This window comes from Mustelus asterias, chromosome 6 (assembly GCF_964213995.1).
Source record: "Mustelus asterias chromosome 6, sMusAst1.hap1.1, whole genome shotgun sequence".
NCBI classification, from domain to species: Eukaryota; Metazoa; Chordata; class Chondrichthyes; order Carcharhiniformes; family Triakidae; genus Mustelus; species Mustelus asterias.
In genome coordinates this window covers 80,891,290-80,904,632 of record NC_135806.1, presented here as the reverse complement: position 1 = coordinate 80,904,632, position 13,343 = coordinate 80,891,290, and the positions used below count along the sequence as shown (strand labels likewise).

Genomic DNA, 13,343 nt, shown 5'->3' with positions numbered 1-13,343 from the left:
GAAACTATCATCCGTTATCCCTGGAACCAGTGTAGTAAGGCTCATCTGCACCTGCTTCAAAGCCTTCAGTTCCTTTCCAAAATACTAAAGCTGGGGCCCGTAGAGTGTTTGGTATAGATTTAAAGTAATTTCCTGACTTTTATATTCTTTACACCTTTTATTTATAAGGCCTGACAATCCCTTATGCTGTATGAATTGCTTTGTTAACCTATGCTGCCATCTTCAAAGATGTGTGCACAAATATACACAACTTTTGAAAAGTCAAAGTGATATTATTTCTTGAAATTTTTATACTTATTCGTGCTGGATCAAATGAGTTCCAAAAGCAAAATTATGTAACTTCAAATATATGCCATGGGAGGAACTGAATGTCAGGAAGGTTTGTTAAATTTTAAACAGAGTAAAATACAGTATTGATGTTGAACCTATATTCAAGCATCAAATTTAAACCAAGTTGTTTTTCGAGAAGGTACATTGCAACTGTACAAAATATCATAACATTGTGCAAATATAAATATATTACACCACAAAGTAATTAATTCCTAATGGTTCACTGAGTTACCTAACTCAGTGAAATAAAATAAGATCTGCCAGTGTGTTTAGAGTAAGAAGTTTAACAACACCAGGTTAAAGTCCAACAGGTTTATTTGGTAGCAAAAGCCACACACTTAACCTGGTGTTGTTAAACTTCTTACTGTGTTTACCCCAGTCCAACGCCGGCATCTCCACATCATGTGTTTAGAGTGCCATATTGTCAGATTTGTGCCCAATTATTAAACCGGTCTCTGCCTCATGTCTCAATCTAATTTTCTGAGCCACTAATGGCATTATTTCCAGTTCCCTCCTGTACTTGCATTACCAGGCTCTTGGGAGCATTGGCAGTGGTGTATGTGACAAAACTAGCAATTTTTAAGTTTTTATATAATCTAATGCTATTTCATTTTTGTTCTGTAAGTTGTCTTTATTGTTGTGCACAGCTTTCTGATATCCTGTACACTTCAGCAGCCTATATATTGTACAAGTTAAATTTATGGAAATAAATGCTAACCATGCTAAGCTGTGCAAATATTAAATTTTGCTTGTAGCATGTATTTCCTGTCTTGTGTAGGACCTCTCTGCACTACCCTGTGATCCATTAAATTCAGTGACAAAAGATGCATGAAGGAATAGGTTCATAGAATGTTTACATCCTGCATTTGTAATAAAGCATACTTAATCACCAAACATTACATTTAAGTGAAACTGCTTCATTCTTTTCTTGTGCATGTGCACACGCACATAACAAGAGCTCTCTGCTATCAGCATGTAATTACAATTTAGGTTACTAAGCACAAGACTGCTGAATATTTCGGTTCAATTTCAGTACCCCTGTATTTTCGTAAGAAAACATTTTTTGAAGGAAGTAAATGTATTCAACTTCAGATTGGAATTCATCAGGAGGTGGAAAGTCCTGTAACTGCCTTGAGGATTTAAGATTGGTAGACTCATTATAGAATGAAAGAAGGCCATTGGCTCATGAGTCCATGCAGACTCTCTATAGAGCAATCCAGTCAGTCACATTCCCCTGCTCTATCTCCATTAACTTGCAAGTTATTTCCTTCACGTTCCCGCCCAATTTCCTTTTGAAATCATTGATTATCTCTGCTTCCACCTTCCTCATAGGTAGAGTGTTCAAGTCATCACCACTCTGCTTAAAAAAGTTTTTCCTCACGTCCTCCCTGCATCTCTTGGCAAAACCCTGAATTTACTTGCTCATAATTGTACAATAACCAAATAGGAATAACTTTTCTTTGTGTATCTTATTTAAACCTGTCATAATCTGGTACAGTTTTATCAAATCTCCCTCAACTTCCTTTGCTCCAAGGAGAACAACCTCAGTTTAAGAACATAAGAATAAGGAGCAGAAGTAGACCATATGGTCTGTCAAGCCTACTCCACCATTTGATATAATCATGGTGACATAATGGTTAGCATTACTGTCTCATAGCACCAGGGACCTGGGTTCAATTCTGGCCTCTGGTGACTGTGTGGAGTCTGCACATTCTCCTCTTGTCTGCATGGGTTTCCTCTGGGCACTCCAGTTTCCTTCCACACTCCAAAGATGTGTGGGTTAGGTTTATTGGCCATGATAAATTGGCCCTTAGTGTCAGAGGGATTAGCATGGTAAATACGACGGGTTACGGGGATAGGCCCTGGGTGGGATTGTTGTCGGTGTAGGTTCAATGGGCCGAATGACCACCTTCTGCACTATAGGGATTCTATGATTCAATTACTGACCTTTGGTTTCAACTTCACCTTCTTGCCCATTCCTAGTATCCACCGATTCCTTGAGAGGCCAAACATCTGTCTATTTCAATCTTAAATATATTAAATGATGGAATATTCACACACTCTGGGGTAAAGAGATTCAAAGGTTTACAGTTTTTTGAGTGAAGAAATTTTTCCTCGTCTCAGTCCTAAATGGGGAGAAGTATAGAACGAAGAGATCTAGGGGTACAGGTTTGTAGCTCCTTGATAGTGGAATCACAGGTGAACAGGGTGGTGGGGCATTTGGCATGCTTGCTTTCATTGGTCAGAACATTGAGTACAGGAGTTGGGACATCTTGTTGAAGTTGTACAAAAAGACATTGGTAAGGCCACACTTGGAATACTGTGTACAGTTCTGGTCACCCTATTATAGAAAGGATATTATTAAACTAGAAAGAGTGCAGAAAAGATTTACTAGGATGCTACCGGGACTTGGTTTGAGTTATAAGGAGAGGCTGGATAGACTGAGACTTTTTTCTCTGGAGCGTAGGAGGCTGAGCGGTGATTTTATAGAGGTCTATAAAATAATGAGGGGCATAGATAAGGTAGATCGTCAACATCTTTTCCCAAAGATAGGAAGTCTAAAACTAGAGGGCATAGGTTTAAGGGGAGAGATAAAAAAGGGTCCAGAGGGGCAATTTTTTCACAGACGGTGGTGCGTGTTTGGAATGAGCTGCCAGAGGTAGTAGTAGAGGTGGGTCCAATTTTGTCTTTTAAAAAACATTTAGACAGTTACATGGGTAAGATGGGTATAGAGAGATATGAGCCAAACGTGGGCAATTGGAACTAACTTAATGGTAAAAACTGGGCGGCATGAACAAGTTGGGCCAAAGCGCCTGCTTCCATGCTGTAAACCTCTGTGACTTCATGACTTAAAAAACAGTACTTGAAAATTAAGAGGTGAAAGGGGTAAGAAACCTATTACCATAATCACCATCATCAGGGAAAGACAGCTGGGAAAACTATTAGAACGAAAGGCTGACAAGTCCCGAAGACCTTGTGGCCTGCATCCTAAAATAAGTGGCTGGAGAGATAGGGGCGTTAGTTATAATTATCCAAAATTGCGTAGATTCTGGAAGGGAAAATTCTAAATGTAACAATGTTTTTCAAGAAAGGAGGGAGGCAGACAGCAGGAAGCTATAGACCAGTTAACTTCACATCCATCATGGGAAAATTGCTCGGATCCATTATTAAGGAGGTTATAGCAGGATACTTAGAAATCGTAATGGCCATAATTTCCGAGTTCCCCAGTGTCAGATTTTGGGGGTGGCCCAAAGATGCAACCGACAATGCCTCTCGGAATTTTCTATGTTCCCTGTGCTGGGAACTAACCAGAAATGTGATTTAAGTTGCAAAATTTGGATGGTTCTGTCAGGGTGACACCAATAGTTACTCTGAGAAAGTTAGAATTCTTCTAACTTCTGGCTATGTATTCTAAATGTCCAGACCTACATCCCTCGCCCTCCTTCCCACAACCAGACAAACTGCCCCGTCCTGCCCAAACCCCAAAATGTGGACCCAACCCCTTCCCCTCCCTGCTTCCAACATATCAATCCCCTCTCCTGACCTGACCTGACCTGGGCCTCTGGCCTCCAACTCCCATCCCCCATCCAGACCTAATTTACAACCCTCCCTGAATCCATCAGAGCTGAACTGTACTAGGGTTTGCGAGGAATCTTTCGATGCAGGTCTCAAACAGCTCCAACCATTGGAAGTTTCAGCAGTTTTCAAGAGTAAAGTATGTGCCCTTTAAATTCTTATAATTCCTGCAGGCTATCTCTTTCTGAAGCTAGTCGGAGGTTATGGCCCAATGCGATTTGACAGATTCAGCATGGCTTTGTGAATGGGAACTCACGTTTAATTAATTTATTGGAGTTATTTGAAGAAGTAACAAGCAAGATGGATAAAACGGAACTGGTAAATGTGATGTACTTGGACTTCCAAAAGGCATTTCGTAAAATGCTGTATCAAAAGTTGCAACACAAAATAACAGCTCATGCCCAGTAGGTCACATATTAGCAAGGATAAAACATTGATTAGCTGACAGGAAGCAGAGTCGGATAAATGGGTCATTTTTGGGTTGGCAAGCTGTAATCAGTAGAGTGCCACAGGGCTCTGTTTTGGGGCCTAAAAGTTTTACAATTATGTCATTGAGTTGGATGAGGGGACCAAATGTATGGTAGCTCAATATCTGATGATCCGAGGTGGGTAAAAAAATAAGTTGTCAAGAGGAGGTTAAGGTTCCACAAAGTGGAGTAGCTGGGTTAAAATTTGGGAGATGTAGTATAACGTGGCAAAATGTGAACTTGTCCACTGTAGCAGGAAGAATAGAAAGCAGTGTATACTATTTAAATCAAGAGGTTGCAGAACTTGGTGGTGTAGAGGGATTTGGGTATTCTGGTACATGAATCACTAATAGTATGCAGGAATAGCAGGTGTTTAGGAAGGCAAATGAAACATTGGAAATTATTGCAAGGAGAGTGGAGTATAAAAGTAGGGAAGTTTTATTGCAACTGTACACAGCACTGGTGAGACCACACCTGGAATACTGTGTGTTCTGGTTTCAATGGAAAAAATGATATAATTGCCTTGGAAGCAGTTTAGAGGACATTCACTGGACTCAGTCCTAGAATGAAGGACGTGTGAACAAGTTGGTGCTAATCGCAGTCGAGTTTAGAAAATGAAAGATTGTCTTGTTGAAACATATAAGATTCTGAGGGATGAATAATGGGAGGATGTTTCCTCTTGTGGGGAAGACTAGAACTGGGGCGCACAGGTTAAAAGTAAGAGGTCTCCCTTTTAAGACAGAGAATTTTTTCTCATGGGCTCACTAGTCTGTGGAATTCTCTTTCCCAGAAAGCAGTGGAGGCTGGGTCATTAAAGTTATTCAAGACCGAGTTGGATAGATTTTCATGGAAAACGAAGTCGAGGGTAATAGGGGGTAGACAGGAAAGGGGAGTTCAGACCAAAATCAGATCAACCATGATCTTATCAAATAGTCTACACTTGCTCTTGAACCCTATGTTCAGTACAGACTCTAAACCAGATAGTGTAAGTTGAATATTCAGATGGATACTAAACCATATACAGAAAGGGAAATGAAGATGGATTGGAAGATCAGATTGAGAGAGAGGGAGATAGGAATTGTTGCTGGATTCCAAGATAGTCCCCTAATAATCATAAATTAGTACACCAAATAATACTACAATATAAGTTGATGGTTGGCAGAGACGAGCAGGAAAGCTTATCGACAAACTGAAATTTAAAAGATGGATGAAAAGCCAGTCAGAAGGTTATTGTAATTGTCAAATCTAGAGGTCGTGAAGACGTGCTGAATCGCAACCAAAGGCAGGGTGAGAAAGTAGGCAATCGCTTTAATGATTATTTGAGGCTCTAAGCTCAGTTCATGGTCAAATAGGCTATCAAGGTTGCAAATATTCTCATTCAGCCTGAACAATGGTCAGGGAAGTGGGTGATTAGTTATGGCAAAGGTACAGAGATTTTAGCGGGGCTCAAAAGGAGGGCTTCAGTCTTTCTAATGTTTGAATCAAGAGAAATAGATCTTTGATATGTAATTTTACACGTGGAAGTCAACTTCATGTGTGCAGATGAGACCACAAAGCCTTTAGTAGCCTTTAGATAAAAAGAAGGAAGCAGCCAAGGATAGATCTTTCAGGAGCCTTGGAGGAAATGGTGTGGGGAGCATTGTTGGAGATGGTCGGGCAACAATTAAATTGACAATAGTGGAGCCAAGTTAGGCCAGCTCCATTTAGCTGAATGGGATAAATGTATTGATTGAGAATAGTGTGGTTCACTGAAAGGAGAAAAATGAGATGAGGAGGAATAATGCACTTCTGTCATCGTAGTGCATCTTTTTGTGACATTGCTACAGTGAAACAGAATGAACCAGAGATGAAAATCTAATCATATCAATTCAAAAACTGATTTGGGAGACAACAGCAAGTTCTGGTGTGGAGGTTTCAGCTAGGCAACAGCTTGCAAGAATGAAGGGGTCAGGAGTCTGTTTTTGAGGATATAGGTAATAACAGCAATTTTGTAGGGAGAGGACAGTAACTAGGAAGAAAGATGCAGTTATTAAGATGGCCAGAATCTTATGGACAAGATGAATTGGATGAGCATGTTTGGGAAGAAAAACTGGAGAAATATTTGAGTTCAGAGTTGGGCAGCTGGGAATCTTATTAGAAGATTAGGCTTAGACAAAAAGTGCAGCAGTGGGGTGCTGGAATAGAGCCCATGACATTGTCACTCCATCTTAAATGATGAAGTCCATAATCTTATCCAGCTCATTGATGGTGGCAATGATAGGGAAGAGAGGATGTTAAGGAGATGATTGTAGGGAAGAAAAGTAGTTGGGGATAACCTTGTTGTCCAGAATGGTCTTAGGGTAACAAGCAGTTTTGGCAGGAAATTGAAGTCCAGTAGTGCTTCTGTTCTTAAACCTTTTGACTTACTCTGAAAATCATCATAGTATGCCTACTAGTACATGTATTTATCTTTTGTGTCCAGTGCCGATCAGACTCCTATTTTGCAATACCTCCGCTTTAAATAGAAATGCTGGAAGTATAATAGAGATATTGTTAGAAATGGTATCGGAATGCAACCACCATTCTCATGACTCCAAGTAAATTCCGTGCATGGTCCAAAGCTTTGAAGCTTGCGGTTGCCATCAAAGTGCATGTTATTTTTGTTTTCTCCAATCAAAGTGTTATGATCCAGTTGATGGCAATTGCTGTTCAAACAAAATCCCGAAGGGAAGCTTGGCCCATGTATCAAAACTCCTTTTGTTTGTATTCTAAACATGAGAAAATAAGGTTACTGGATTCATAATCCACAATTCCCGTAACACTTCGGGTTTTTAAATGGTAAATTGAAACATTTATTAACAAAAGAAAAATTGCACAAAGTAACATTTAAAATGTTAAAATTGTCTTGCTGAACATTACACCAACAAGACTTCCTCTTGGTCAAACTCATAAATGAACACCCACCAGACAATAAGCCCTTATAAATATTTAACTATAAAAATTCCAATAATATTACCCCCAAGGCAAAGCTACTGTCACTTGAGTGAGACATATCACACAATATCTCACTCCTCACCTCTACTCTGTTGTGGAACTTCAAAATTTCACACACCAGGCTGCATTTTGCAGCCTCAAGACTGTTCTGACCGAACTGGGTGGCTAACTTAAAACTGATCTCTTCCATCCTAGAGCTGCTGCTTGCAGATCCTGCACACAGCCAACCCCCAGGAGAGCTCCGATGGCCGTTCTCTACATCTCTCCTTAAGTATTCTTTTTTTCTCTGTCATCTGATTCCAATGTCCTTTGTCCCTCTCTGAAACATAACTTTGCCAGAATATAAAAATCTTTCATGTTCTCCCTATTACCCCACTCCCCTCCCCCTTTTCAGGTCAAATAAAAAGTTGTAACCTTACCTTTATTTGTGACATTTTCCAAATTGTTGACTCTTTAACTCCCCTTTGAAATTTAACAGCTTAAAATCCAAACACTCACTCATCTAATGCCAATTTCTTTCACTGCTTATTATAGAAATTTAACTTGCCACCCTTACTTCAAATGCATGCCTTTAACACCTGCATTCCTTTGACCTATATAAGGCCACACTTGGAATACTGTGTGCAATTCTGGTCACCCTATTATAGAAAGGATATTATTAAACTAGAAAGAGTGCAGAAAAGATTTACTAAGATGCTACCGGGACTTGATGGATTGAGTTATAAGGAGAGGGACTTTTTATATAGACTGGGACTTTTTTCTCTGGAGCATAGGAGGCTGAGGAGTGATCTTATAGAGGTCTATAAAATAATGAGGGGCACAGATCAGCTGGATAGTCAATATCTTTTTCCAAAGGTAGGGGAGTCTAAAACTAGAGGGCATAGGTTTAAGGTGAGAGAGGAGAAATACAAAAGAGTCCAAAGAGGCAATTTTTTTCTCACAGGGTGGTGAGTGGCTGGAACAAGCTGCCAGAGGTAGTAGTAGAGGCGGGTACAATTTTGTCTTTTAAAAAGCATTTAGATAGTTACATGGATACGATGGGTATAGAGGGATATGGGCCACATGCGGGCAATTGGGATTAACTTGGGGGTTTAAAAAACAAGGGCGGCATGGACAAGTTGGGCCAAAGGGCCTGTTTCCATGCTGTAAACCTCTATGACTCTGTACTTTATGGACAATCAATCTCGAGCTTAATTAAATTGTGTATAAACACAAACACGCACACATCAGGCAGCTTCACAGAATAACACACTAAGCCCCCAACATGTTAAAACTAATACCATCTCTTGTCACACAAGGGGGAAATATCTCCTGTTTACTGGCAACCAGTGTCCAGTCTATTGCCAGAGAAATAGCCATTGGCATGAACATATGACTCAAGCTTCAGGAGAAAAATAAAAGAGCAGAAGAACTCTTTGTCTTGCAGAGAGTCAAATTGATTCACTTTTCTGAAACAAAGATAATGATCTTCAATTATTGCTTTCATTCAGTGATGACAGTAATAGTCTCTTGCAGGATCATTTGTTTCCAAGCCTTGGTAACTTGCATTTAAATGAATTAGATACATGCTTGCCATTTGAATTTCCTACTTCTATTGCTTTCTTTTTAAGTTGTCACTTTGTTTCATTATCCTCCTTTTTGTACTTTCTCACTGAAAAAACCTACCATCTTTTGTGGTGTTGAGGCATATAAATCAGGCAGCTAAAGATTAAATCTCTGGTTTACGCTGAGTTAGCTGATCACAATTAGTCTGACAGGAAGATAGCACAGTGGGCCTTGATGTCACTTAAGAAGCACAGAGGAAAGTTGCTCCCAATTGTAAGCCTGCTGAAAATTGGGCCGTGTAAATAATACTTGAGAACAGGCTTGTGCTTATGTGAAATGTCTCATGATGCCAGTAATGTTAACTCCACAGGCTGAAATTTTAACTGTTACTTTGATAAAAAGCTAGAGAGTTTTCATTAGCTGAAAATATGTGCTGCAGCATGCGACACCACCTTCAGTCAAGGAAGCGAGAAAATAGGGGGAAACATGTAAAATTAATGCTGTTTATTTTACTCAGCAGTACAAATCAAATTCAGATAGTATATCTATGAAATTTAATAAACCTGCATAGAGGTTTTCAAATGGCAACTGATTACCCAAATGATCTGTTTTACTTTCCAAATGTTCTGTGGAATATGTAGGTATGTAATGTATTTTTTGTCCGATTTAGTGTACTACTATGGGGTGGCATAGGGGTTCGCACTGCTGCCTAACTGCCAGGGACCCGGGTTCGAATGCTTGGATCACTGTCTGCACATTCTTCCCGTGTCTGCGTGGGTTTCCTCCGGGTACTCCAGTTTCCTCCCACAGTCTGAAGGATGTGCTGGTTAGGAGCATTGGCCATGCTAAATTCTCCTACAGTGTACCCAAACCGGTGCCAAAGTGTGACGACTAGGGGATTTTAACAGTAACTTCATTGCAGTGTTAATGTAAGCCTAATTGTAACACTGATTTTTTTTTAAACTATTTATCATAGGACAACAAATGAAAGTGAGAATGTAATTTCATTTGACCATGTTGCTGTTTTTACTTGCTTCGTAGCTTTTTTATTTTATTTTTTGTTTCTGCCTTTTTTTTCTCTTCCCAGGCACATTTAAATTGAGTTTTGAAATTTTAGGTTAAGAAAAACAATTTGGACTTGGGTGTTAGCTTTTGGGTTGGTGTGATATATCTAAGAATGTTGATTTGTTTTTGCAGAACTGCATCTCCAATCCATCTGTTAAAGGTGTCTCCAGATGGTGAATTCTTTGCAACAGTGGGAAAGGTATTTGTATTTATTTTGTTTGGCTGAGGTAGAACACAGACCTAATATTTAATATGCCTTGAGGATGGTTCGCTTGACTTCATTTCAAATAAAATAACTATTATAAGTGTTCCAAGATACCCATGAAGTTGAAATTGTTGATTTCAGCAGTCTCAAATTAAGCAACAATGTTTTTTTGCAATAACTTTAGCTATTAATCACTTACTTTTTGCACAAACTGAGAATGAAAGTTTTTAGAATTTTCTCCTAATGGGAAATTATGTACGGTTCATTTAATTTTGTTTAAATATCATAATTATGAAGTGGGGGTAGATCTTCCCCCTCCAAGAACTAACACCTATCCACTCAGAGGAGTACCTCGCCTCATAATCTGTAAAAGTGAGTGTGAAGTGGTGCAATCTGCTCTTCAGCAACTTTTAGTGGTTAAATCAAAATAATTCCCTAACACACTCTTTAAAGTCAACAAGTAACAATTTATTTATCTAACTAACAGTGAACAAGTTAACTAAGCTATTAACAAGCCGAATAAAACATGATTCTAATGGAATGCTGTTCAGATAAATACAATTCCCACTTAATAACAAAAAAATAGAATTTTAGTCACTCTCTAAATTACAACCAGGTTTTATGTCTTCAGGAATATTCTGGACCTTCTCCGTTGATTTTTCTTTCTCTTTTAGTACCTTCGCTATCGAGATGGTGCTTTCTCTTAAGACATAAATGAAGCTAAGAGCTATTACTTTGGCAGTTGCGCTCTTTTTGTCCCACTGCTCTCTCCTTTTTATCCCTGTGATGACATATCAATATCCCCCACAATAGAATTGGTCCTCGGTTGTCAAAACGATCAAATTTAAATTTAATTGGTTCTTGGTATCTAAGTGCCTGATTCAAATTGATTAACTGAATTTTTAAAAAAATTATAAAGCCTGAAAGCCTGTTGCCTTGGTAACCCTGCTCTTGGCCTTCTGATACAAATGTTTAATTTTTGCCACCCTATATGTACTCTGCATTTCTAAGCACAGAAAAAGCACCACCTTTTTAAAGGGGTCATGCAATGCTTTTACAACTTTACAAACCCCAATCTACAATTACTCTACTCAACTTTGCAGCAATATTAACAGCAAAGATGTGGCTGACAAAACAGTCAACTGAATACAATCCTGCTGGTCAATTGTTGCAAATAAAAAAATAATTTCATAGTTTCATTATAAATTAATTTGCATTTTTTGCTTCTTACTATCTTATCAGACCTCATGTCGGTCTTTCAACTTTCTTAGTTATTCTCAAATAATGTTGAATTGTATCATGGCTTAAAAAGGAACAACTTGATGTCTACTAAGATAAAAACAGTTTTAAAAACCCTTTGAACGGAGTGCTGAGTTTCTTAGAAGAAAATATATTTAAGTTTGACAATTAAAGTGATAAACCCTGAATGAGTTTCAATTGTTTTCTGTTTTAAAAAAAAAAATGATGACCAAGTATTTTTAATCAAATATTTCATTTTGAGCGCTTGCTAAATATTTGTTAACTAACAATGGCCAAAATCTGCCCGTGTCCTGATTGCCGAAGGTGGGATGCAAGTTGGGAGATGCACATCAGGACCCTGCGGAAGTGCTGACTCTCATGCAGAAATTGGACAGGAACTTAAGACTTTTGATTTGCTAATGTCTGCTGCCCTCCATGAATATCTCGACATTGAGGCAGAAATGTGGAACCTACCTTCCATGTTTACACTGGAATTGTTGTGTTGGTTAATACCCAGTCTAACTCAGTAATTAGCTGGGGCAAGCAAAACAGGATCACAACTGACTGACCAACTATCCCCTTGACCACCCAATCAACTTCCCCTCCTGATTACCCAGTCAACTACCATCCCTTCTTGACCTGTCTACCTCCCCGACCATCCAATTGCCTTTCCAAATCCTTACCTCTCAACAACACACCCGACCACCTCCTCCAATCCGACTACCCATCTGACCACCTCCTCCAACCCTACTACTCTTCTCACCACCTCCCCTACTACCTGACTACCCTCCCAGACCATCTAACTGCCGCCTACCTGCCTGACTGCTCTTTCATTACCATCCACCGCACCCACCTCACACAACGCATCAATCCACTCGCTAACCCACTGAAAGTCTTGAACTTTCAAAAACTTAGCTGCATATGGCAGCTACTGTTGTGAAAAAGGAGCAGTCCCTTCTCTTTCATTTGGTCATTCCCGGTAATGTCTGTGCTGACTCTTCAATGCTTCAGCTGGGATTGGAAGGCCTGGCTGAAAATTTGCACAAGTGTCAGACTGCAGAAATCTTCATGGTCAATGTTGCTAGCAAAAAAAAAGCATTATATATTTTATATATGCAGTGAACTTTTACTGAGTCTAAAGATGTGCAGACTAGGTGGATTGGCCATGCTAAATTGCCCCTTTGTATCCCAATATATGTCGGTTAGATGGATTAGCCATGGTGAATATGCAGGGATAGGGTGGGGGAAAGGGACTTGGTAAGGCACTCTGTCAGAGAGTCGGTGCAGGCTTGATGGGCCAAATGACCTCTTTATGCACTGTGAGGATTCTATGATTCTGAATGATTCGTTCTCTTTACATGTACCAAACTAATCACTTTACATTTAAATACAGCCTGGGTTGATAATTGTCCAGTATTTATACACCAAACCCACACCATCTTCCCCCTCAAACATCTGAAGCCAAAATCACTAATATGATTGTAGATAAGTTTATATATTTTTAATTCATTTTTGGGGTGTGAACATTGTTGGCACAACCATCATTTATTGCCCATCCCTAATTGCCCTTGAGAAGGTGGTTGCTTGAACCACTACAGTCCATCCAGTGTTGGTAAACCCACAGTGCTATAAGGAAGGGAGTTCCAGGATTTAATCCAGAGACAGTGAAGAAACAGCGATTATAGTAATGTCATTGAATCTTAAGGGAAGATAGTTAGAGCCTTTAGGTTCATATGTTATATAATGCACGAAGCAGTGATACTTCTTCAGATTAACTTCAGCCATCACAACCTGTACCATGTGCCCCAGGTCTCTGTTCTATGATTTTCCTTGATTAAACTTTCAAAACAAGATTGGAATTGGATGAAGTAAAATGCAAAAAAAGGTAACCACGCAAATTATTGCAAGTAATCAGATATATTACAAAACTGGCACAGATCACA

General features: G+C 39.3%; 1 protein-coding gene across 7 annotated transcripts in view; it reads left to right on the top strand.

The window, feature by feature from the left end:
* The window catches only part of dmxl1 (Dmx like 1), a 185,849-nt gene that overhangs the window by 46,230 nt on the left and 126,276 nt on the right, over positions 1 to 13,343 (top strand). For all 7 annotated transcript variants that reach the window (XM_078214619.1, XM_078214618.1, XM_078214617.1 and 4 more), the window contains exon 6: positions 10,089 to 10,155. In XM_078214619.1, the coding sequence (XP_078070745.1) occupies positions 10,089 to 10,155 (67 nt within the window). The remainder of the gene's footprint in view (positions 1 to 10,088; positions 10,156 to 13,343) is intronic.